Here is a 27,117-nt window from a genome sequence, read left to right on the forward strand (position 1 = left end):
TAGCGAGTTTTATCAATCTTTATACTGTCAACCTAAAACTAAAGACGATATAGAAGCTAGAATATCTCAATATCTGGAGGGAGTAGATGTAACCCAGCTAACGGATGATCAGAGGGAACCTCTTAGGGTTATAATATCATGGGAAGAAATTGAAGCAGCAATAATGGGATTGACTCTTGGTAAAGCAGCAGGGCCGGACAGTATACCATTAGAAATGTATTGAATATTTAGGGGAGTGCTAAAACCAGAACTCATAAAAATGTTCCAGTTGGCATTTTCTGGCACTCCTCCAGAGTCATGGTCGTTAGCTACTATTGTCATTTTTAAAAAGAAAGGGAAGCCTAGTGAAGAATTGGGGTCTTATAGGCCCATATCTCTAATATCCGCTGATAGTAAAAAAAATTCTAAAATTCTAGCTAATAGACTAAACAACTTGATGCCGCTTCTTGAATCTAGAAGGCAGCACAGATTTGTTGCGAAAAGAGACACCACCAAAAAGATAATAACTTTGTTAGACTGGGCGCAAGCATCGGAATCCCCCGTAGCAGTGGCCCTGTAGGACGCTGAAAAAGCGTTCGACAGGGTTACACGGAGGTTCCTATGGGCTGTTATGACCTGGATGGGACTCCCTGATGAATTTCTGAATGCTATTAGGGCACTTTATCACCAACCTAAAGCTGCCATAAGGATCACTGATACAGTCTCTGAATCTTTTTGGATAACAAGGGGGACTAGGCAGGGCTGTCCCTGCTCCCCCTTGTTGTTCGCTATGTATTTGGAGCCCTATCTCCGTAAACTTGCAACTGAGGAAGGAATTACCCCGGTAACGATTAGAGGAAACAACTTTAAAATATTTGCTTATGCGGATGATGTCGCTATTACCAGGTCAGACATTAAAAGCGCATTACAAAAGATAATATTTTTGGCGGAAGAGTTCGGGGAGCTATCAGGTTATAAGTTAAATATAGCAAAAACGCAGATAATTCATTCCGAAAATGGTCGCCCTAAAGATATGATGTTTGTATCTGAGGCTCAATATTTGGGAATTACAATATCCCCTAAAGTTGAGGATATTGTACGTTTAAATATTGAACCTGTAATAAAATCTTCGAATGCCACGTTGGAAAGGCTTAATAATCTAAATTTTTCCCTGTATATCCGGGCTAATATCTTGAAGATGTTGATCTTCCCAAAATTCTTATATTTATTTCGCACAATCCCTTTATTGTTCTCGACATTTTATTTTTCTCAAATGGATAGAATGGCATCCAGATTTTTATGGAGCTACCATCGGACTAGACACGCTATAAATTGGTGCTCTCTCCCAAGGATGAAAGGTGGCTGGGGGGTCCCTAATTTTCGACTATATTACTGGCTCATTTTATTAAAATATATGGGCATACTAATATTTCCTGGAATTACTATTGATCAAGCGATGTATCCGTCAATTTATGAAATATTACTGGGCGAGGAGGTTTCTCAATCTTTGGTTAAAATCTTGGAAATCAGTTACTATAAAAAGACAAAGTTTAAAATTGTATCAGTGGCTGCCATAATCTGGAGACAGTTTAAAAAGAAAATTATGAATCTTAAAGATATTCATTATTATACTCCAGTCTTGAAGAGTAGGGTACTCCCCGAGATTTTTAATGATCAAGTTATGAAAAGGTGGTATGCCGCAGGGATTCGTACTCTGGGAGATCTTTATGACGGTACTCAACTCTGCTCTTTTTCCAGTCTACAAGCAAAATATAATTTGTCAAATGTGATTTCTTTAAATATCTTCAGCTTCGTAACTTTCCAGAAATAAAAGGGTTACTCGACAATATTTTCATGAATAAAAATGATGTCCAGGAAGCAATTAGAAGGGGGGGGGAAACTGGTTTAATATATCAATTAGTAGTGAATCAAATGGACGATGATCTGAAGTTAACCGAAATTAAATGGCAAAGAAAATTTGGAATTGCTAAAGTTGATATAGCAGGATCAATCAAATTATCAACTAGAGTGCTGTTTAATGGCTCATTGCAGAGCCAACACTTCATGGCCATTTATGATTTGTATTATTCACCGGCAAGGCTGGCAAAATGGAAAGGGAGTCATGGTAATAAATGTAATAGATGTGATGAAATAGCTGCCGATTCTAGTCACATGTTTTTTAAATGTCCTAAACTGTCTCAATTCATTGTGGATATCGAATTTTTTATTAATAATAGTTTGGGGATTCCTGTCAAATTAAACGTGGAAATGGTCATTATCGGTTTGGAAACTAATCAAATAGGAATTAGGACATTAGCTGAAGAAGTTTTCTTATTCATTAGTATGGCAGCTTTCTGTTTCTGCATCACCTCTCATTGGCTTGATCCTGAATCCCCTGTTTTTAGCCAATTGCAAGCCAAAATGTTATCTCTATATCAACTTCAAATGGCCATTTATAGATCTAAGAGCGTGGTAAAGAAAAGATTTGGGTTAAAAATTTGGGCACCAATCCAGAACTGGATTTAATTTAATCTATCAATTTATTAGCTCATATCAGCTATATGTTGTCAAATGAATTCATTTACTGTATAATGTGTATCTTCTTCTCCCTTTCATTTTGTGTCTATTTTGTGTTCTATGTCTTGTACAAAGATACGTTTGCTGTATTCTGTGTACAATGTCTGACTGTTTGCTGAAATAAATTCAATCATAAAAAAAAAGAGAAGCTCTGGTTTGTTACCTGTAGACCTGCCCTGCTTTTCCTTCAGCATCTTAGCTCACCCCCTGTATGATCCTGCATAAGTTTTATTTGAAAATCTGCCTTGTGTCACAAGAAAACATTGTTGTTTCAACAACTAATCAAGGCCATCTTTAAATATTGTTTATACAGGGATTCAAAGCTTTGCCGATCGCACTAAACATTTTAGAGTTTGTTAATGTCACTAATGTCATGTTCTAACTGTAGAAGGATTTTAGAAAATGTTTATGAGTGTTTTTAAAGTACATTGTCTAAATTGTAATCTTGTGATTTGCTGACTATTTTAGATAGATTCATATGTTTTTCTCTGTGATGTATTAGACATGATATTTATTATACGTTTTAATTGTGTGCTTTTATGGTTTCTTTTTAAAACCGAACAAAGCCTGTTGATTGATTGATTGATGTTAATGACCCAAAATGATTATTCAAGCAAATGGTACCACTAATAAATGAATATACAGATGATATCAGGCTGGAGCAGTATGTTTAGATTTGTCACAGAAAGATTTTTTTCATAAATTTATGAGCTATCAATGCTTGCTAAATGAAATTACAGATTAGTGAGGGAAAACATGCCCAGTCTTGAATGAGGGATAAAAGGGAAGTATTAGTTTACCTTGGATTTTTAACTATGACATTCTGGTCTTTGCAGAACAACCACCATACTGTGAGCTCAAAAGGCATTCATCTCTAAAGGATCTTAGCAACTCTACTTTGGGTGCAGTGAGAAGCCACCTTAAGGAACCTTAAGGTTAGGGCTGTTGGACTTAGATCCAGGGTGGCTTTTCGAAACAATAGTTATCTTTGAGTTTCAGCATGGATCAGGCACTCCCTATAATTTGCACACATATGTTCTGTATTGCAGCACAATTCCCATTTAACCATTTATTGTGTGAAACTTCTTTGGACTTCTTCAGCTGAGAAAAAGTATTATGCCAGCACTACTTCCCCTTCCACTTACAGTTTGCCCTCCAGTGAGCTGAAGGTGGATGCTTTTCAGGCAAGTCTCGGTGTCAGTCAGGCCACACTTGCGCAGTTCCCCCAAGATGGTGAATGTGTTGTCTCCACATGTCTAAGAAAAGAGACACAACCAGCTCATTTATATTGCTATTTAAATGAAATTACTAAAGCAAATACTTATGTGCATTTTGTATATTTAATACCTTCTCAGTAGATGGACATTCACACAGGGGATGAGGAATTTATTTAGGTAAAAATCATGTAATATCTGAAGCTTACACATAATAATAACTGATGAGCCAATGGTGTACAATTAGACTATGAAAGTTCCTGTTGCAGGCATTTGTTATAACATAAACGTTGTGGAGTAAAATGAAAAACACGTTCATTTTATCATTGTGTTTACTGATCTGCCTAAGTCATAAATGTCTCTAAAAAGAAGCTTCATATAAAATACACACATGGGCTTTGGGTCATTCCATAGGACTTTTATCCTCTCACCTCGTGCTATTGGCTGTTTGATAATGTATCCCCACATGTAGTGCTTGCATTGCAATAAATGAGGGACTAGTTTAGATCTTAAAACTACATTGAACTGTCACACATACATTTTATTTGACCTCGTAGAGGCACTGTATATAGAAAGAAATACTGTTTTTTTTGTTTTGTTTTACATTGCTTCAATCATTTTAATGTACGAGTCAGGAATCAAAGTCTAAGCTATTCTGTTGGCTTTTCCTAAGGCTTCCAGCACCTACAGGTAGGTGCTGGGCTGCGGAGGAGGACTTTCTCTTTTCTGAGCCTGATTCACAAAGGTAACTTCCAATTTTTTCAAACTGAAGGGTCTGGGAGCTACATACTATTTGGTCATTTACACTTTCGAGTAAGTTTACTACTTTTAGGCCCAGATGTAGGTAAATCTGATTTACCGACTCTTGAATACCGAATTTTACCGATTCGGTATTCTAGATTCAGTAAATCAGATGTAGGTAAAAATTCGGTAATTTTTACCGAATCTGTATGATTCGGTAATCACTGAATCGGTGTTTACCGATTCCGTAATTGCCATTGATTCCTACTGGCCTACAGGCCCATGGGAATCAATGTCAATCGATTCGGTAAAATTACCGATTTTGCAAGGGTGACAGGGTGTCACTTTGACACCTTGTTGCACCCCTGATTTTGCCTTGTGTACCATGTGACACACATACATGCCCTTAGGGCATGTCTGTGTGCCACATGGCACAGGTGTACATGCACAGATGTGCATGTACACTGGAATTCGTTATTTACCATGTAATAGTATTACATGGTAAATAACGAATCGTTAATGGCCCGTGGCACTGTTTTCAGTGCCACCTACATCTGTATTTACCAATTCGGTAAATTTACCAATTCGGTATTTTACAGAATCAGTAAATTTACCGAATCGGTAATTATACTGATTCTGTAAATTAAGCCTACCTACATGTCAAATCCCAAATACCGGTCGGTAACAGCCGAAATCGGTTGTTACCGACCGGTAATTGGCGACCTACATCGGCCCCGTAGTTTCTTCACAAATTCCGAGTTCAATTCACTCCAAAAGTGTAACATGGGAATATCCAAAAAGAAGTCAAGTTACTCGAAGATGCAAGTTAATTGAAAGCATATGGCCTCAGGCCCTTTAATTTGGTGGAGGCATGTTAGTTACACTTTCAGAGTAAATGTATACTCAGATTTTGTGCATGGCCAAAAAGTAGCAAACATACTCAAAAGTGTAAATTTCCATTGTGAATCAGGCCCTTTGTGTACAGGGGTATATCCACTCTACTTATTCACTGACTACCTTTTTCAGGGTTACATTTACTCTTCATGCATCTTAACCTCTTCACTGTTGTGCTCATCCTATACCCCGTAATCGTTCTCATAACACTGTATGTTCCATTGCTCAACACATATCCTTTCTTTAACGTTATAGTACCTATACAATTCTTTACAAAGCAGTGTATTAATTTTCATGTCCAAGTTTTCTGCCCTTTCTAAATACTGGATCTATTAAAGGTCATCTTCTACAACCTTACTTAACAAGTACACCAACCACCTTAACCCTCATCTCAAAGGAAAGCACAGCATTACAAACACACCTAATTTAATATAAAGCAATCAATAAAATATATGGGAACATGCAATAAAACCCATGACTAAAGAAGCAATTTCCAATAAAAAAACAACAATACAAAATGAAATAAGGACTTAAGGTAAGCAACCAAATTAGCGATCTACCTTCTCAGCAAGGGCTAATAAAAGACAATAGGATTCCAGCCCTTCCAAATTCGAATATTTTACTCTGATTACTCGTCTGTGGTTGGAAATCACCACCCAAAGAAAGCACTTCCCCTTGATAAGCCTAGAGTCACCCACGGTCCAACACGTCTGTGCCTAAAATCCAAGGGGCATATTTACAGCAAAAATGGAGGAACGTGGCGTTGAACCAAGAAGGCTAGCGCCACATTCCTTCACTTTAAAAACGCAGGGCTGCACCATATTTGCAATATGGTGCAGCCCTGTGTTTCTCACTGTGCTGGCGCTAAATTTAGCTGCCTAGCACCAATGCAGGCACCCTTGCACTAAGGGTGCCTGTGTTGTGGGAAATGATTGTTTATGTGGAGGAAGATATCCCTTCCTGCACATAAACAATCATAAATGGTGATTTGTAACTTGTATGTGTGCTGCTTGTGCAGCACACATTGAATTGCAATTTGTAATTTTTTTAATTATTGTTTATGTGCAGGAAATAGCAAAAACAACGAGAAATAAAGCATTTCTTCTCATTTCCCCTATTGAAGACCAGGTTTTCCCTACTTCTAATTTTGGCACTGCACCATATTTACCCAACCTTGTAAATATGGACAGCATCAAAATCAATGAGTGTTTTGGTGGAACACCCACCGCAACACCCATTGCCCACCCTTTTCACTCTAAGTATAGTGAGAAAGGGTGCCTTATTTATAAGGTGGTGTTAAACCACCTTAAGTGGCTTAATGCTGCCTTGTGAGTAAGGTAAAGACCCTATCGCCACAGGAATGTTGATAAAAGTGACGTTCCTGTGGATATAGGATCTTGTAAATATGCCCCCCAAGTTTTCGATAGACCGATGCCTTTCAATTAATTCAAGCCAAGTTAAACACAATAAATAGCTTGTAGAGAAGCCTGTGCAGCCAATGTGATTAAATCTCCACCTCCTGCCACCAATAATGATGCTGAATAAAACTGATTTTCTTTTTTTTTGTTTCTTTTTTTTTAATCTTTTTTTTTTATTCCTCATTAGCCTTTTCGCCACCCTTTTCTGTGGGCTTTTTATCTCATATACCGACTCTGAAGACAAAGGCTTGTGCAGTACTACTACAAATAAAAGGAGCTCTTGTCAACAAGAATTCAAGAGATTTCCTTTTAGAGCACAGCTACCTTATCTGGTTGTTTCCTGAGTGAGAGGAATAAATCTGATTTTAAAGGTGCAAGAGAAGATGGAGGCACGCCCATTATAAACGCATTTCCAAAATCCTGTCTAAAATTTACCACAATCTGGAATATTGATTTAAATACTGAAAGAAAAGCAGGAACAGAAAGTTTTATTTCATTAAACAAATTTATTTTGTGCAGTTATAGGAATGGCAAATCAATGTCCCTGTAATATTTGATGATGGTACTGGCAAATGGGGTGCTGTTAATTATATTATTAAGAAATCTCTTTATTTTCACTAATGTATGTATTTATGTTTGTATGTATGCATGTAGGTATACAGGAATGTATATGGTGGTAGTCGTAGCAGTAGTAGTAGTAGTAGTAGTAGTAGTAGTAGTAGTACAACTTCTGACAAGAGATTTCTTAAATTCCTCAAGTCCCCTCGTCATACAAGACCTATTCTTGCCCAGATCCCCACTTAATGTTCAATGTGGTTAACTCAAAGACTCTTGAGAGACTTATTCAACCTTAACAGGTGGAAACAACCGCATAATTAAATGCTGTAGATCACACTGAAAGTCATAACAGAGGAAGAGCTAGTCTGATCTTCTTTTCCAGATACCTCATGCTAAGTTCGTAATGACAAGAATAATTGGATGTGCTGGGACAAAGTCCCAATAATCTCTCACAGATGAGGTTTTCAATTACTTGCAAAGAGGTGCGATCCACATCTCCCGGATATACCTGCGCCATACAACACTTCAGACAAGCATATGTTTATTAGCACTCCTTCATACATTTTGAAGGCGTACTGCCCAGTTTGTAGGCAAACTCAAATAGTCTTACCCCCCACCCAGACTGGCTGGAAATATTCATCTCAGTGATTCCTCAATACAGGCCACCCTATTTTCCAGTTGCTGCTCTTACGCCAACATGCCACTGAGCTGAGCAGTGAACAGCAAGCAAGGAGCTCGGAGCCCAGAGCGGAGTGGAGAGGCAGGCCAGGAAGGTCTCCAACGCGCTGCACTTAGGATCTACTGCATTGTAAGGCCACATTACCTGACCATGGAACCTGATGTGGTCCCCCACTGCGACACGCTGAGGCGCACTGAGTGTTCCTGCCTTCTTGCTTCTAACACCGCTTTGCCGCTGGGCGGCTTGGCTGCTGGGCCACATCACCAGATGCGACGGCCCAGGAGGAACCCAGCCGGCTGGGTGAACAATGAACCAGAGCCAGTACACTAGCACTGTCACTGTCACGGTGAGCACTAGGGGGTGGGGGCAGCAGAGCACCAAAATGCATTGAAAACCAGCAGCAAGGGGGAAGCCACTCTGACTCTCCTGTGCTGGTGTCAGACACGCCCTTCCTCAAGTTTGCTCAAGTTTTTTCTAACCTGCTCCAGCTGCTTCACTGCTCACCACCTACCTTGCTCTCCCCTACTTCACATCCAGAAGGAAGCTTTGGCAACAGGAGCTTCACGAACTTGTATGCTGGGCTGCAGTTTTAAGCCACATACCACCAGCATAACCCGCAAACTGCCCGTACCACTCATCCCGCAGTTCAGATACTGAGTAAAAACCCAGAGGTCCTTACTGTGTGATTGGGTGTCATGAGGTTGAAAAACACTGGTCAGTAAGGTCAAACCACATGGCAGGCACACCCAGCAGAGGGCCCTGCGGTGGGGTACACGCGGTGATAGCAGAGGCGATCAAGCTAGAACCTGGTGCAATCTGCAGTCCCTTTACCCTCCTAGTTGACCACCGGAGCTCTCACTCTCTCTCTCTGGTTGCTAAGACATGAGTGCTTGTGCCCCCTTAGGTCACAAGTGGTGTGTTGGTGCACAGAATGAGTGAGCAGGACCACAGAATCCCCTGGATAACAGACTGTACAACAGAAAACAGACATTAGGTAACCTGTTTGAGCACTGCGGATATCAACAAGTGCAGTAGATATCAGATGCCAACGATGTAGGGCTACTCAGCAGGCAGCAGTAGTGGACTTACTTGTCAGTGGGTGGCCCGTTGCTCCTGCATTTTCTTGGATGATTGAACCAGTTATATCACAGCCACATCACAGTGATAGCGAACCTCCACCATGCTGGGGACTATAAAGCACAGAACCCAGATAAAACCTGGTCATGAGGTTGGGCAAGGAGAGAGGACCAATCTCCACCACAACCAGCAAAAGGAAATGAAGTCAACAGAGCACCAACACTGCCGATGCAAAGATGTTCCAAAAGGGTGAAGAGCCCTTATTAGTAACCACACAGGAGCCAGAGGTACAAAGAAGTGTACGCTCAACCAGCACGGAGGGGAACACGTCAAGGGCAATGTCATGCAACTACCATCCAAATATAAATACACAATGTTCTTTTTAAATGACATTGGCTCAGTGTTCTATTCTAGCAATGACTGGATTACCGATCTCAAACTAGAGAAGTAACAATAGAAAGACACTATTTGGCCATTACTCTTAAACGTCATGCAGCTCTTAGTGAACACTCTACAGTTTCAGTCTGATAAAATTGACATTCAGTTATCACTCCTCAAGTCCTTAGCAGTATTTGTCTCTGGAATAGATGGAAAGCTTCTGGAACTGGATAGCTTGATCATGCGAGCCCAAACCAACACCCAGCTGATGCAATTAGGTTGCACCTGCGGTCCAGTAATGGAAAAACTCACTATTCAGGGTGACTAATTAATGGATCTAAAACAAAATACAAGCTGTGGAAAGACGCCATCTCTGGCAAACAGAGCCTTCCTTCCAGACCTTTCTGACACAGGCTCTGCTTCATGCCAGCTGTAGGTCCAAGGGACAGAGAGCAGGACCAACCAAGTCAAACTGAGTCAAATGAGCGCCCACATTTCCAACAACAATCCTCCTCTGCGAACAAACAGGTGCCATAAAAAAACTGAATCTGATCATGAAAGGGAGAATCCGCTAAAAGAACAGTGGAACACAGCCGTTACTCGCTGCAAGCAAAGATCGAAAGACAGAAACAGAAAGAATGAAATCACTGAGCACTTTCGAATAGATACCAGATACAGTATCTCCCTAAGAGAACCACAGGAAGACAACACAATGGACATGCGCACAGGAATAGCTGAGGCAGGGATTGGCCCACTGGCAAAGACTCCATCAAGGGCAATGGGATGGTCCGCACTCCAGGAAGTGGTGACTCAGAACAGGGACAAGGGTTGGCACAAGCTGCAACCATAAATGCGGAAACTGAAGCACTCCTGCTGAGGGGAGCAGAAGTCATTCAATTGGTTGGTGCAAATCTGCCCACTAACTCAGTAGCTGGGGTGCTCCCGAGGGCTATTCAGCCAGGAGTCATAACATAAGCTACGCCATCCTTAGCCCTACCAAACATTCCAAATAAGGAATCAAATACCAGAGATCACTGCAAGCCCAGAAACTCAGTAGCATAAAAGCCAGCTTAAAATCTTTTCCCAATAAAGAGCCAGATACTACTGTCACAATCTTATTGCCAGTATACAAATCAGAAGAGAGGTAACACATATTAAACGGGGGAGATATATGTTATGCCTATTAGCAGCAATATGTGGTATGGAGCACCTAAAATCATCAGACCTTGTAGCCATTTAATTTATTTAAACTGGACACTCATCTGGAAATGAGGCTACTAAGGCAGCATGGGGAACTTCAGAGCTAGCCAGGAAGATTCTGAGTGAACAAGCACTCTTTAAAAATTGGGGAGTAATACTCACACCTCAGTATACCCCTGGTATACTCTACACCTGCTTTTCTAGAATCAGCCTAAGCCAGTCCCACAAATCCCTAAGCCTCTTTCTAAGTACTCAAGAAGTTGAGGAGCATCACCCCTGTACAATGAACAAAGGAAAACTTCCAATATAGCTTAAATGTACAAACAAATGATGCATCAGTTCAGGACTGAAGCTGGTTATCACACACAGTAAATGGCGTGTACAGCATTTCATGACAAAGCTCACACACCATCAAAAAACTGCTGATCAAACAATGCCCATTGCGCATATGTTCTTGGAAACAAAACACCATATGACCACGAACTACTCTTCTTACAATCGTTCAATATTTTCCACTTTGAAAAACATGGCTTGAACTACCATTCTGCATGCAGGGCTTTACGAGTTACACATCCCAGCCCGCAAAGGAGGCAGGCTTGGCCACAGTAAGGGAGGCAATCTACACCTCAACAGCAAGCATCAGCAATGTCAAGGAACTGGAGGTGAAGTCAGAAGCAAAAATTTAAATAAAACCAATGGTCTATTGTGAGGAAACAGAACTAAGGACAGTGATTATAAATGCAGGACTGCATCCTAAAGGCAGGGCAAAGGGCTCAGAGGTACTGATCAGTGGAACCAGAAGGCTTTGTGGGAGAAGAAAAAACTCCTAACTTTATTCTATGAAGGGATTTTAATCTACACATACTTGGCCCACCTGGGATGAATAGCTTATAGCCGCCCAATCATTGCAATGGGGCATACCACAAGAGGGGAGGTACACAACAGGGAAGCAACTCCTGAGAGAGTTAGAGAATCTCAGTGTTTGGGCACTAAACTGTCATTTCCCAAAGGATAACCAGCCTGCAGCAAGTTTCCACTCCCTGATGGTCACCTCAACACTGGACCACACTTTTGCCACTCTTTCAGTGTACCATCAAGTCTCTTCATACCAACTGGCTGAGGAAGAATCCAGTGATAATTTGAGTGGTCATGCTCCAAGCGAGCCCTGCAGCTGCCCATTATCCGACTGAAGTACCACACTCTGTACACACCATGAGCAACAACAGGAGTAAATGCAACATCACTTCCATTGCCCAACTCTTGGGGTCTGCCAAGGACGTATTACAAGGACAGCAAGACAGTCCCACAAACACGTATGCCGCATGGGTTGCCTTCACGAAAGCTCAAGGTGACACATTCAGACCTCAACGATAAGAAGGAATACGCCACTGCAAGGTTACTGTCAGGGTCATCTTACTCTTTCGCAACAAGATAAACTAAAGTCACTCAAAGAATCAGAAATTATATCTTCAGAAAACTCAGCTGGAACCCGAGTGACGATAATCTGCAACTAGAGCTGAGACAGAATAAAGCAAGCAGCACTAAAAAAGCTAACTTGAACAATAAAAGGGGAATGAGAAGACTCTGTTTAGGCAAAGCTACATTTTCATTTAAAAGATAATGATGCATGCACGCTTTTTGTGCCAAGTAAATTACCTACAATGTACCACCCACCAAGGGATCAGCTCTAATTTGCACAAAAAACTTGGATAAAGTTCCTGCATGAGCACTTCATTCACTTTGCGGAAGAGCAAAGTCATGCAAGTGCGCTGGAGGAAATTTTACCCAACTCTTCTAACAACACAGCTAAAAAGGAAGATGAAAGGGCAGCCTAAGGCCAATGACCACCTCCGATTCTGACCACAGATTCCTTTATAGCAACTACGCAGTTAATAAAGATACAGATATCTAAAGAGAGATGGAGGGGGCCCCAGGCCCAAATGGGATAGACTGGATTCTGCAAACATATGGGAACCACAATTAGCTTCCTGGCCCTTGCCCTATTTAAAGACAAGGCCAAAGGCAAACATTTACCCGTGTACTTTTCCTTTATCGACTTCCAGGCCACTTTTGACCATCTTGATGGAGACAAACTATGGATGAAATTGGCTAAATAGAATGTTGCATTTGCAAATCTGAAGCTACTGATTCTGTTACACACAGGCAAATGGGTACAGGTTAAGTTAGGGACAGGGACGCATCTTTCAAGACATATTCCAACCACCAAAGGCCTGAAGCAGGCTGCGTCCTCACCCCTATTCAACCTCTTGCTAGGCAATCTAACATCAAAATTGGACTGCTCCAATTCCCATGCCCTGAAGCTGGGCAGAATAGTCCTCTTCAATCTCCTCTATGCAGATGACCTGGTGCTAATGTCACACGCCGGTCAGTTTGCAGCACCTCCCCAATGCCACCCATGCATTATCAACAGAAAATGTCCTAAAGATCAATTTTTGAAAAACACAAAAGCCATGTCAGTGTATAGCATGAAAAGAAAAGCATCACGCTGGTATATCGTCACACAACATCTAGTTAGTGTCGGAATACAAATATTTAGGTATCATTATAGATAAAGAGGGATCATTTAAACCACTGTAAGAGGCCTTGAAGCAGAAGGGGAATGCCCTAGCAATGGTATTAAAAAACCTAAAGAAGAAAGTGGCCGGCCCGACTATAACACCATTGCTCCGGGTAATGCAAGCAAATTGATTTTGACAATAGCTTACGGGCGTGACCCATTACATGGAAAAGATGCATCAGCTCTGGATAGGATTAGGGTTCGGAGCATACAGAATGATATTCAGGCTCCCGAAATACACTTGCCCAGCCCAGAAAGGGCTGGCGTTTGGACTTCAGAAACAAGCTCTCACCATGAGAGGCTCACATATTAACTGCTGGCATAAAATTAAGAATGCAGAACCAACTACACTAAACACACATCTATGGCTGGAATCAGGGGCGGACTGGCCATAGCGGGCACCGGACAATCCCCCGGTGCACCGCAAGGGTGGGGCTGGTTTCGGGCCCCTGAGGGCCGTTTTTGTTAGAGAGCCGTTTTTGCAGCATACCTGCAAAATTGACCCTGTACCAAAATCGGCCGGAAACCGGCCCCCGGCAAAGAGCTCGGCGGCACCTCCAACACCCCCGAGTGGGGAGGGGGGGCCGGCCGAGCACTTGGCCAGGGCCGGTTGTGTTTCCCAGTCCGGCCCTGGCTGGAATCGATGACCAGGAGCAGCTCTCCTGCCAAGGCTTATTTCAAGAAATCAGTAACTCATCTTGACCTACAGCACTCCAGGGAATCATTTGCAATCGACACCAGCGTAAAAAAGCTGGTAAATAAAACCAGCAAAATAATCTCACTAAATGGGGACAAGGCAGCAGCGGCAGGCAGATCCAATAGCTTCCTTGTGCTGTGCATCTATGACTTACAGCAAAAAAATGATGGACGGAATGCTGACAATGCAAACATTTTCCCCGTCAAAAGATCTGGGTTAAATCCATCGTTCTTTTTCCCACTAGGCCACTCCAGTTTGGACCCAGCTGCATGCAAATCTGTCTTGACCCTGTGCCCCATGGGAACAGTCCAAACCGAACTTCCAGGCCAGGTCCTCCCTGGACCGGAAACAAGCATCCTGGGACCGGTTTTAGGGTAGATCACCCTTCTTCAGCCAGGCTAGCTTGAATCCAGTGGCACAGTGAACAAGGGACCCACGTCTTGGCATACCATCCCACTTAGGGTGAAAAGTGATACAGCAAACAAATGATGGAGGGAATGCTGACAATTCAAACATTCTCCCCAGTCAAAAGATTTAGGTTAAATCCATTGTTCTTTTTCCCACTGCGCCACCCCAGTTTGGACCAAGCCATATGCAAATCCGTCTTGACCCTCTGCCCCAAGGGAAAACTCCAGAACAAACTGCCAGGCCAGGTCCTCCCAGGACCGGAAACAAGCATCCTGGGATCAGTTTCAGGATGTATCACCCTTCGTCAGCCAGGCTAGCTTGAATCTAGTGGCACAGTGAGCAAGGGACCCACGTCTGGGCATACCATCCCCCTTAGGGTGAAAAGTGTTACAGCAAACAAATGATTTGAGAGAATACTGACAATGCAAACATTCTCCATGTTGGACTTGGCCCTTTTTGCAGGATTATCTCTGAACTTTTTGCCTTCCTCCTATATTTTTTCTGACCTGTTGTTGCCCATTTTATGACTCTGGGTACTTTACCACTGATGATCGGTGCTAAAGTGCATATGCTCTCCCTATTGTAAATTAATGTATGATATAGTGATTCCATGACTGGCTGGTTTGGTTTACCTGTCAGACCCTAATACAGTGCACCAGGAGTGCCCAGGGTTTGTAAACCAAATGCTGCTAGTGGGCTTGCAGCACTGGTTCTGCCACCCACAGAAGCAGCTAGTAAAAATGTGTCTCATGTCTGCCATTGCAGAGCCTGTGTGCAGCCTGGTACTGCCATGCTGACTGGGCAAATGCACCCGCTTGCCAGTCCCTAAACCTTCTCTTTTCTTCATATCAGACACCTCTACGGTAGGCCCAAGTGAAGGGTGCATTGTAAGTATAAGTTTGGACATGCCCTGGTGTGTATGGCATGTCCTAATAGTGAATTACAGCCATTTTCGTGTTTCACATTTGCAAGGCTACCTGCTCTCCATAGGCCAGAATGGGCAGTTAGATTATTACATTTTATAATCCTAACTGACTCAGGGAACATGATGGAAATTCGAGTTTAGTATGCCTGAACTCAGAATGATAAAACACATCTTTTAGTGAAGTTGATTTTAACATTCTGTGTTTGAAAATACCACTTTTAGAAAGTAGGTATTTTTTGTCTAACTATCCAAGCCTGCCTCTGCTGGGTTGTGTATTCTTTGGCTTGAGTTTGAGTGGCAGGGCTGGGGGATTCCAGGAGACAGGATGAGTCAGCCCAGTGGTGAATAGTGAGACCTGCATCTAGATGGGAGGGAGGAGTTGCACCTGGGACCTGAATAGGGCTGTGTCTTCCCTCCAAAATGCTGGCTCCACCCCCTGTGGTGCATCTGATGTCTCTGCCCTGTACTGTGAAAGGAGAGAAGGAGTCCTGTCAACAGTGTGCTCCAGGGCTGTGCCTTTCCTCCACAATGCTGGCTCCACCTGCTGTGGGACGTCAGATGTTTCTGCTCTGCACTGTGAAAGAAAAGAAGGAGTCATGTAAACAAAGTGCTCCATTACTGGTTTGGATTAGGCAAAGGCCCCTCTGCCTTCAGAGGACAAAGGATGTTGGGGTATAAATATTGGGACCCTGATCCCAAGAAATTAGATCCCTTTTGGACAAACAAGAAGAAACCTTTGCTGAGGAGAGAAACCTGAACAAACTGAGGAGAGACTATCTCTAAGGTGAAGTGCTGCTTGGGGGAATTGGCCTGGAGTGGCCGCCTGACTGCCAAAGAAAGGAGAGAGGTACTTTATGTGTACTTTCATCAACTTGTGTAAGGATCTCCAAGGGCTTGGAACAAAGCTTGCCTCCTGCTGAAGTCTCAGGGACAACAGATTTCCCCCACCAGCTCCTCAAGAGTTCTACTGAAGTGCCTGCAGTTGTGTTGGCCTTTTTGGGGGACTTGTGTGTCTCAAGGAGCTGAAAGCGCACCTCAAGATCGAGAAGCGTGTCACAGAACTGCCGCTGCCGCTTCACAACACGAAGCGCCTCGCATCACTGGAGGAGAGGATCTTCGTCGCAGCAGATGCCACTGCATCACCGGGAAGCGTGTCGCAGGAGTGTAGGATCGACATTGCATCAGACACCGATGCGTGTCGCATGGCCTGTCGCAGCTCATCGCCGGAGAAGAGGATCGACGTCGCAGCAGACGCCGCTGCATAACAGAGAAGTGTGTTGCAGGGCCTGTCGCGGCTTGCATCGTGGTGGAAGCAACTCGCATCACCAGAAGAGATGATCGACGTCACAGCAGACGCCGCTGCATCACTGGGAAGCATGTCGTAGGGTCTGTGTCAGCTCGCATCGCGTCAAGCATCTCACATAGCTGAGGGAGAGGATCGATGTCGCAGCAGATGCCGCTGCATCACCGGAAAGCGTGAAGCATCAAGGAGAAAGCGCCATCTTTATTTCTTTGCACCGGATCTTTGCCGCATTTCCATCGTTGCAACACTTTTGTTGCCCTGAGTGTCGCATCTTAAGGTACATCGACTCAAAGTGTTGCATTTCAAGAACTAAAGAGAACTAAGATGAAACTACCATTTTAAGTACAGTATTGCGGATTTTTGTATTTTTGTGGTCTTGTGATAAGTCTATATAAAGAATACTTATTTTTTGATATAAAATCTGTAGTGTTGTCACTTGATTACTGTATGTGTTCACAAATGCTTCACACACTGCCTCTGAGATAAGCCTGTCTGCTCATGCCAAGCTACCAAGGGGGTGAGCAGGGTTTATTTTAGATGTGTACCCCCTTACCCTGACTAGAGGCAAGAGTCCTTATTTGTCACAAATACATACCTGCGCCAACTAGAGACCCCCAAATCTAAGAGTTTGAATTAAGAACATGCAGAGGAAAACATATCTACAGTTTAGCCCTAGAAATATTAGTGACATTTGTCATGTCTGTAAAGTATTATTGTACGGTCTTTTTACTCATTTGTACAATAGCGTAGCGGGCAATAATATATTGTTGACAGATGATGTAAAGCAGTGCAGAGTAGTACAGAGCAAACTGGTATGCTTTATTGCGATATACTAAAATCTTGAAGAAAGTAAAAAATGTTGATAGTAATTGTTTTTCTAATTGTTCTCTTTAAAATACCAGTAACCTATGACCCTTGCTAATTTCAGTGAAACACTAAGCACACGTTGCTTCAATGTATCTAGAAAAAAGTGCAGAAACTGGCTAACATGCAGTTTAGTGAATAAAGTGCAGTACAGTATAGGGAATGTTTGGCTCCCTGTTGCACTGTCGCGATAGACGCACTATATTGCATTGCATTGAGCTCTGAGGTGGGAGTTGACCCAGTGTGCCTTCATCTGATGGATGGGCAGCATACCTCAGTACGTCCCTTTAGGCGCACACTTACTGCGTCATGTATCCCCACACAACACTGGCTTGAGCTCTCTGAAATAACTCTTTCCCACTGCAAGAACTATGGGGCTGGCATTTCCTATGTCTAACATGTCCTCTGGGGTTGCTAAGGCTATAGCAACATTACCTGGTCAAGGGGCAGACTGGAGCACTTGCTGAGCGGCTGCAGTAGGGTTGACCCGGTGGTCCGGAAGTCCTTCATCTCCCAATTTCTGTCTTGCGTCTGTCTGCGGTTAGAGTGTCTTCTCCACCAGGCAGCACAGAGATACCAGACTTCACCCATTAATCCTCATGCTGTCTGAGGCACACAGTCACATAGGTGACAGCCGGCAGCAAGGGCACTGTAATGCTCTTTAAAATAAATATATACACCTGGCCTAGTTTGGATATATGTGCCCAGACCTGGCGTAGCCAGCGGCCCAGATGAGTTGCCTTAATGAGCCAACAAACTCGAAAGTCACCGACTAACACCCTCCGCAGCAGAGAGCACCAGGCATTCATTAGGGGGAAAAGGCTGAGAGGCACACACATAGCACATCAGCTGAGTGAGCGAGGGTGCTGTATGATTTCAAGCACATTGCAGGAAGCCAGGCTTTAATATAAAGCAATTTTTTGTCACATTAACACGCTCCAGAGGCGCACTGTGACGGAATCGATAGACATTTAACTTACCTAAATTGCAAGGGGTTGCATGGCCGGGAAATTCGGGTTAAGGCTGAGCTGCCCACCTCTTCAGAGTAAGTCCTCCAGGCCGCAGTCAACAATGGACACCCTCGGCAAACGTGATGCTCAGGATGCTCAAAGGCTTAGCAGCAGCTGCACTTTAGTATGTGCCTGTGCTCCAGTGGCAGTTGTGCGGATTCAATGTCCTAGCAGCAGGGAAAGCAGTGCCATTGCCCAGCAGCTGCCTGAGTCCCAAAACTTTAGCCACCGCTTGTGCCGCCGCAGGAGGCTTCAGCAGGATTTTAGTCTATTATGCGTAACTTTGCATTTCAGTGCAGTGAGGCGGATCACCAAACTGAAATGCTTTAGTCTAATGCCTGATGCGTGATACTTGGAAGGACTGGTGACCAAACATCTGGATAAAACTATATGGGGTTGGTTGTAGGTCAGAATTGATGAGTCAGCGAAAAGAACAACAATAATCCATAGATGCAGTACTATGTAAAATTGTTACCTAGACTGTAAATCACCTCAAAGGACTGCTCAAGCTTCCATGACGGACACAGAGACTTTTCTGGTAAAGGGTTGCACTATCAGAGCCCGGACAATTAAATAGTGTAAGGTTTCCCATTAGCACTGGAGATGTCCATGTTGCACCACATGCATAGGCAGAGAGTCCAATTTATTTTGTCTCTACTTTAGCTGTCTGTTAACGAGACATCTTGTTTCCAAACACAGAGCATATACTTAGAGTGTGCTTTGGGTGAGCCCCTTGATTGTTACTGTTGTCTATCTCAGGTGCTTGCTTTTAGTCCAGTGGTCTCTATTCTTTTGATTGTCCTGCCCAACAGCATTTTGGCCTCACAGTATTATCAGTGGAAGAATTGTATCCTTCTGATGACCTCCTGGAACTCTGTTTTTAAGTCTCCATTTAACACTGCATGGGAGTGTATGTGTTGAGTGCTCTCTTTCATGAGTTTTTGTGAACCCCAACACCCATGGGCACTCTCTTCTTCCCACTCCCGCCTCCCCTGTTGTCATTTTCTTTTTCAACTTTTTATGTTTTGTAAGACCCGGAGGGCACCACTGTATGCACCAGACATTCCGGTGGTGGGTCTGCCTCACTGCACTCTGGTTAGCTGATTCACAGTGGCTCAGCTTCAGGTTTGGAATGAGAACCGGAGTGGAAATGGTGGGAGACTGCTTTGAGAATGGTGTCCTTAAACCTATGGAGGAGTTGATAGAACAATATGTACTACTCTGTGGACAGTTTCTGACTTATGAGGTATTGGTGCAGTCATTTGAGAGGCTTATGGGACAGAGGAGGAGAGGAGCCTCTTCAACATGCTGTGATTCAGCAGCTTCTCTCTCTGAGTTCGGCATGGTGTCCGGTGTCCTGGTTCTTTCAGTCATTGGTCGCTATGGGACAGAAACCATTAGGCCACTCAATACTAGATGGGATGGCATTCTGGGCCACGTGGTCCCTGATGAGAAATGGGACAAGATGCTAGATTATCCCAAGATGGTCTTCTGAAGCACGAGACTCAAATATCGACAATTCAACTGCCTCCACATGACCTACCTTACACCGCACAGGCGTCAAGTTGTTTTTGGTGGCACATCCTGGGAGTGCTCCAGATGCTACTTGATGCAGATTTTAATCATATGATGTGGGGATGCCTGATACATGGGTCTTACTGGTCTGCAGTGTTGCATTGTGTCCACTCTGCACTGGGATGCTCCCTTCCCTGCACAGTGAAAGCACGCCTCCTTGGAGTAATTCCCAGACCCAAAGCGTGCAAAGTCACCACTAGATTTCTGGATTTAGCCCTCACATTAGCCAAGGCGCAGGATCGGACTAGCGGGGAAGTACACAACAGAACCTATAGCAAAGAAATGGGCTGGGGACGTCGCTATGTGGGCTAGGGCAGCTGAAGCTGTACTATGCCATTAGGATTCCTGGGGAATCTGGGGCTGTCCTGTAGCAGATAAGAGGGTGGAGGTTATGGGAAAAGAGCCAAAAGAGGTAGAATAAAGGTCAGCAATGAGCAGACAGAGGCAAAATAAAAGTGAGAAACTAGCACAAAGAGGCAAAATAAAGGTTAGCAATGAGGAGAAGGAGGCAAAATAAAGGTGTGAAACAAGCAGCAGGAGACAAAATAATGATCAGCAGGAAGAGGCAAGATACAAATTAGAAACAAGCATTAAGAGGCAGAATAAAGGGCAGAAGGGAGCAGAAAGAGGCAGAATAAAGGTCATAAGCAAGCATAAAGAGACAGAATAAAGGTCATAAATGAACAGAAAGATGCAAAATAACGTTGAGAAATGAGCAGAAAGAGGTAAATTAAATGGTCAGCAATGGTCAGAAAGAGGCAAAATAAAGGTGTGAAATAAGCAGAAAGAGGCAATACGGAGGTCAGAAACCAGCACCAAGATGCAAAATAAAGGTGAGAAATGAGCACAAAGAGGCAAAGTAAAGGTTAACAACAAGCACAAAGAGGAAAAATACAGGTGAGAAAAGTGCCGAAAGAGGCAAAATAAAGGTCAAGAATAAGCAGAAAGAGGCAAAATAATGGTGAGAAATGAGCGGAAAGAGGAAGGATAAAGGTCAGAAAGGAGCAGGAAGACACACAAAACGGGCAGAAAGAGGCAAAATAAATTTGAGAAACGAGCAGCAAGAGGCAGAATAAAGGTCAGAATGAGCAGAAAGAGGTTGAATACAGGTCAGAAGGAAGCAGAAAAAGATAGAATGAAGGTTTTAAGGGAGCAAAAAAAGGCTGAATAAAGGGTAAAAAACCAGCAGCAAGAGGCAGAATAAAGCTCAGAAATGAGCAGAAAGAGACAAAATAAAGGTCAGGAGCGAGTAGAAAGAAGCAAAGTAACAGGCAAAATGAGCAGAAAGATGCAACATACAGGTCAGAAATGTGTAGCAGGAGGCAAAATAGAGGTCAGAAACAAGCAGCAAGAGGCAGAATGTTGGTCAGAAGTGAGAAGAAAGAGGCAAAATAACTGGCAGAATGAGCAAACAGAGGCAAAATAGAGTGCAGGAGTGAGAAGAGGCAGTAAAATGATCGGAAAATGAGCAGAGGAGGCACAAAACTACAGGCAGCAGAAGGAAGCAGACTGCAGGAAGCTGAACAGTAGGGCTGTCACAGGAGGAGCTGGCACAAGGGCCTTCTCGCATATGCCCTTCTATTTTTTTTACCATGAACCCACTGATAAACCCACTCATACCCTGATGTACCCACTCGCAAACTGACTCACATACCCACTAACCGACCCAATCAGAGACTCACACTTCCACTGACAGACATGCTCAGACACTCCTGCACTTACTCCCTGACCCATTAAAGCACTCATTCACCCACTCATAGACCCATTGAAAGACTCACACACTCACATACCCCTCAGAGACCCACTCACACACTCATGTATCTACTCACTGACCCACCAAGAGACTCACATACCAAAGACAAACTGAGACACTTATGCACCCACTCACAGATCTATTCAGACACTTATGCACCTTTATACAGACCAGCTCAGAGACTAGTACGCTCTCACAGATCTACTCAGACACTCATCCACCCACTCACAGACCTAGTCAGACACTCATGTTCCTATTCACAGACCCACTCAGAGATGTATGTACCCACTCACAGATCCACTCACAGAGCAACGCACCCATTGACTGACCCACTCATTCACTCACCAACACACAGACCCACTCAGAGACTCATACAACCACTCAAAGACCGACTGATAGACTCATGCATCCACTCACTCACCCATTCAAAGACTCATCCATCCACTCACAGACCTTCAAATACACTCATGCACCAACTCACAGACCCACTCAGACTCATTTACCCACTCACATACCTACTCAGAGACTCATGCACTCACTCATTGACCTACTCAGACATTCATGCACCCCCTCAATGACCCACTCAGAGACTCACACACCCACTCAGACACTCACACATCTACTCATACACCCACCCAGGCACTCATGCTCCCACTAAGGCACCCACTCAGATGATCATGCACCCACTGACAGACCCACTCAGAGACTCAAATACCCACTCATAGACTGACTCAGACACTGATGCACTCATTCAAGAATGACTTACACACTCATGGAGGTACTGAGAAATCCACTCAGACAATCTCATACCTACTCACAGACCAACTGAGACACTCACTCAAATACTTATGCACCCACTCAGAGACTCATGCACCCACTCAGACACTCATGCACTCACTCAGAGACTGACTCATACACATATGAAGCCACAAATCCACTCAGACACTTTCACACCAATTCGCAGACCCATTCAGACACTCAATCAGACACTCATGTACCCACTCACACACGTACTCACAGAGCCACTCAGCCACTCACACACCCACTCACATACTCATTGATAGACTTATGCAGCTACTCCGAGACCCACTGAGACACACCCACCCACTCACAAACCCATTGAGAAACTCAAGTACTCACCCACACACCCACTGAGACACTCATGCACTCACTCGCAAACTCTCTCTCAAAGGTTACAGGTTACAGCTAGGAAATAAAATTAAAAATAACCTTAAAAATTAAATTAAAAAACAAAGGTTATAGGGACATTATAGTTAGGAAATAGATTGAACAAAAGCATAGAAATTCACTGAAAAAAACAAATGTTACAGGGACGTTACAGTTAGGAAATAAAATGTAAAAAACCTTAGAAATTCACAAAAAAACAAAGGTTACGGGGAAATTAAAGTTATGCCCAGATTTTACCCATACAAAGCCATAGAAATTCACCAGTAATAATTACCTGAGCTAACTAATAATTATGCCCCCGTAATGCACTGCTCATGATCACACATGTTTCACCACTCTTGACATGGTCAGTGACATCACTGGTCACCGACCCATCCCAACACTCATACAACCAATCACTGATCCATAGAGCCACTCAGACATCCACTTACTCATACTGCCACTTACACACATACTAAATCACCTGTACAGCCACCTATGCACCTACTCACTCACCAATATAGCCATTCACATATCAAATAATACAGACATACTGACACTTACACATCCCTCATACACCTTAACAGCCACTTACACACCCACTCAATAACCCACATAGAAACACACACAGACACCCAGTCTCCCATACAGGTACTCACATACATGCACAGTCCCACTGCCACTCACTAATACAACTACTCACATACTCACTCACTTCCCATACACTCACTGGCACAGCTACTCACTCACCCATACAACAACTTGCACAACCAGAGAACCAATTACATACCCATTCACATATCCATACAACCACTCACACAACGAATAACTCACTCTTACATCCACTCAAACTTTCACTCCCCAATACAGCCAGTGACACCTACTTTATTACTTATACACAAACTCAAACCGCTACTCACTCACCCAAACAACCACTCACACTCCCACTCCTTTACCCATAAAGTCACTCACACAGCCACTGAGCCATCTATACAGCCACTCACACACCTATGTAGCCACTCACATAGCCACTCAGATGAGATATGTTAAAAATAGTATGACTAAATATCAGTGAATGAATGAATGACTGAAAAAACATTTATTGAGCACATAGCTACTCAAGGTAATCCCAGAGCTAATAGCGGTACAGACAATAGAAACTACTTAACCACATTAAGAAAAGGCCAAGTTTTAAGAATTTTACGGAAGGCAAGATCATTAGGTTTACAGTGCATGTGGAGGGGAAGGGTGTTCCATTTCCTAGCCGCATTATATGAAAGCAAACGGCCACCACTTCTTGCCCTCTTTTATTCTAGGAACTAGGGCTAGTAAAGAAAGAATAGTAATGTTACATGCTGTAGCTTAGTATTTATCTTTAAGTCTCAGAAACATTTAGTCACAGGATGTCATCAGTGACATAATTTGGGATTGTCATCAGTGATGTCATCAGAGATGTCAGTCACCATGTCACAAGAAATGTGATATGTGAGGTCATATGCTGCTCATGGTGGGGCTTAAGTTTTAGCTAGCTCAGGTAACTCTAACTGATGAATTTCTATGATTTTGTGCAAATGAAATCTGAGCCTAACTATAACGTCCCTGTAACCTTTGTTTTTTTCTGTATATATATATATATATAAAGGGACTCTGTTCGCAGCTCGCGCCCTTGCGTTGGCATCAATTCCTACCTGTAAGTGCATCCCCACGTGGCTGCAACTTTTTCTTTCCATTATTGGCGGCCTTGCTCGGTCGCGGGGTTGCACTACCGCTTACAACTGCGGGTCCACAGCTGCCTTACTTAGGCAGCTCTCTGTGGTACAGGAGGTGCCTTTACTTGCGGGGTGCTTGCGGGGACATTGGCAATCCCTTTAATACTTTTTTTGCATGCGAATGGCGGCGGCAACCCACTTGGCTTTTACGGAACCACCAGTCCCAGAGAGCATTGCTTCAGGTTTTACACCTGTGCATAATTACTGAGGGTTTTTAGTGGTGCCTGCCGCTTGCCGTCAGGTCACATGTGCTGCCACTGAAGAGGACGTTGGCCTGAAACGCGTCTGGCAGGAAAGGGACCCTGTTCGCAGCTCGCGCCCTTGCGTTGGCATCAATTTCTACCAGTAAGTGCATCCCCACCTAGCAGCAACTTTTTCTTTCCATTATTGGCGGCCTTGCCCGGTCGCGGGGTTGCACTACCGCTTACAACTGCGGGTCCACAGCTGCCTTACTTGGGCAGCTCTCTGTGGTACAGGAGGTGCCTTTACTTGCGGGTTGCTTGCGGGGACATTGGAAATCCCTTTAATACTTTTTTTGCATGCGAATGGCGGCGGCAACCCACTTGGCTTTTACGGAACCACCAGTCTAAGAGAGCATTGCTTCAGGTTTTACACCTGTGCATAATTACTGAGGGTATTTACTGGTGCCTGCAGCTTGCCGTCAGGTCACATGTGCTGCCACTGAAGAGGGCGTTGACCCGAAACGCGTCTGGCAGGAAAGGGCGTTGGCATCAATTCCTACCTGTAAGTGCATCCCCACCTAGCGGCAACTTTTTCTTTATATATATATATATATATATATATATATATATATATATATATATATATATATATATATATATATATATATATATATATATATATATATATATATATATATATATATATATATATATATATATATATATATATATATATATATATATATATATGAACCAAACGATCTTCAAATAACCACACTCCTGTCGTGGAAAAAACGAAGACACGGACCCAATGGCTGTAGTCAAGGAAATCTTTTAATGAATCCCTCGCCGGTTACGCGTTTCGAGCACCGAGTGCCCTTGGTCACACACCGCGCACCAGGTCAGTTACAAATTTATACATTTTTTTAACCAGTGATGCTCCACCCATTTTCGTGGGTCTCAAAGTATAGACATAGAAAAAACACGCGTACACTTCGCAACTACGTGCTCATCTCTATATACAATTGAAACTAAAACCTGTGTTATATGAAAAGTTATAACTGCATGAATGCAATATTATTAACTCATTTAACCATGACCATGTACATATAATAATATATTTGTACAACTACATATATAGTGTATATACACTCATACATCCCATATTAACTCATGTCCATTTACTTCCAAATACATCTATATACACCTCAAGACATAAAAATATATATATATATGTATGTACCATCCTATATACAATATCAAAGTGTAAAAAAATATATATAAAAATATATATCTCTATAAACCTATACCTATGTACACATCTATACACCACAAAAATATATAACCCCTTCTTATCTACAAATATACACTCATTATATTCCTAATTTGGAAATTTCATAGCATTTATATGGACAAAAGGACATATAGCAATGTATAGTTATTGACAATACTTTAGAAGGATGTATGTCATCAACCTGTACATGTATATATATATATATATATAATTTCTTTTTCACAGGAAAAAACAAAGGTTACAGAGATGTTATAGTTAGGCTTAGATTTCACTCATACACAACCAGATAAATTCAGCCATTATAGTTAGCTGTGCTAACTATAACTTGCGCGCCCAATGCACTGCTGATATGTGCATATGTGCAGGACTGTATGGGTGGATGTGTGTGTATATGTGTGTGTTAGTGAGTGAATGACTGTCTCGCTAGTGTCTTTATCAGTAACTACATATGTTTTAATCTAGTATATGTGAGTATTGATGTATATAAGTGAGTATATGTGAGAGTGAGAGATTGTAAGAGTTCATGTTTAAATAAGTATGTGTTTCTATAAGTGATTGTTTAAGAGAGTAAGTATGCGTAAGTTTCCTTAGAAGTAAGGTGGTAGTGTGTGTATAGCTGTATATGCAAATAAATGGATGTTCAATAGTTTATTTGCATGTGTGATTATGTGTGTGAGTAACTTTTGGATGACTGTCGGTGTGTAACAGGATGTATAGGTGTATCACTACATATGATGAGTGAGTATATGTATGAGTGACTATATAGAACTGTTGGTGAATGAGTGGATGTGTATCTAGTTGGTAGAATTACTGAATTGGTTGTTGTAACTGGTATGGGTATCTCCATTTTTTTGAAAATGTTAGTTTCTATTTTTGA

General features: G+C 42.8%; 1 protein-coding gene across 1 annotated transcript in view; it reads right to left on the bottom strand.

Annotated features, from left to right (window-relative positions):
* LOC147733205 (uncharacterized) overlaps nucleotides 1-27,117 on the bottom strand; it is a 618,178-nt gene that overhangs the window by 450,424 nt on the left and 140,637 nt on the right. Inside the window, exon 10 of the mRNA XM_086957739.1 lies at nucleotides 3,702-3,812. Coding sequence (XP_086813865.1) covers nucleotides 3,702-3,812 — 111 coding nt within the window. The remainder of the gene's footprint in view (nucleotides 1-3,701; nucleotides 3,813-27,117) is intronic.

The sequence above is a fragment of the Lissotriton vulgaris genome, chromosome 2_1 (genome assembly GCF_964263255.1).
Source record: "Lissotriton vulgaris chromosome 2_1, aLisVul1.2, whole genome shotgun sequence".
Taxonomy (NCBI): Eukaryota; Metazoa; Chordata; class Amphibia; order Caudata; family Salamandridae; genus Lissotriton; species Lissotriton vulgaris.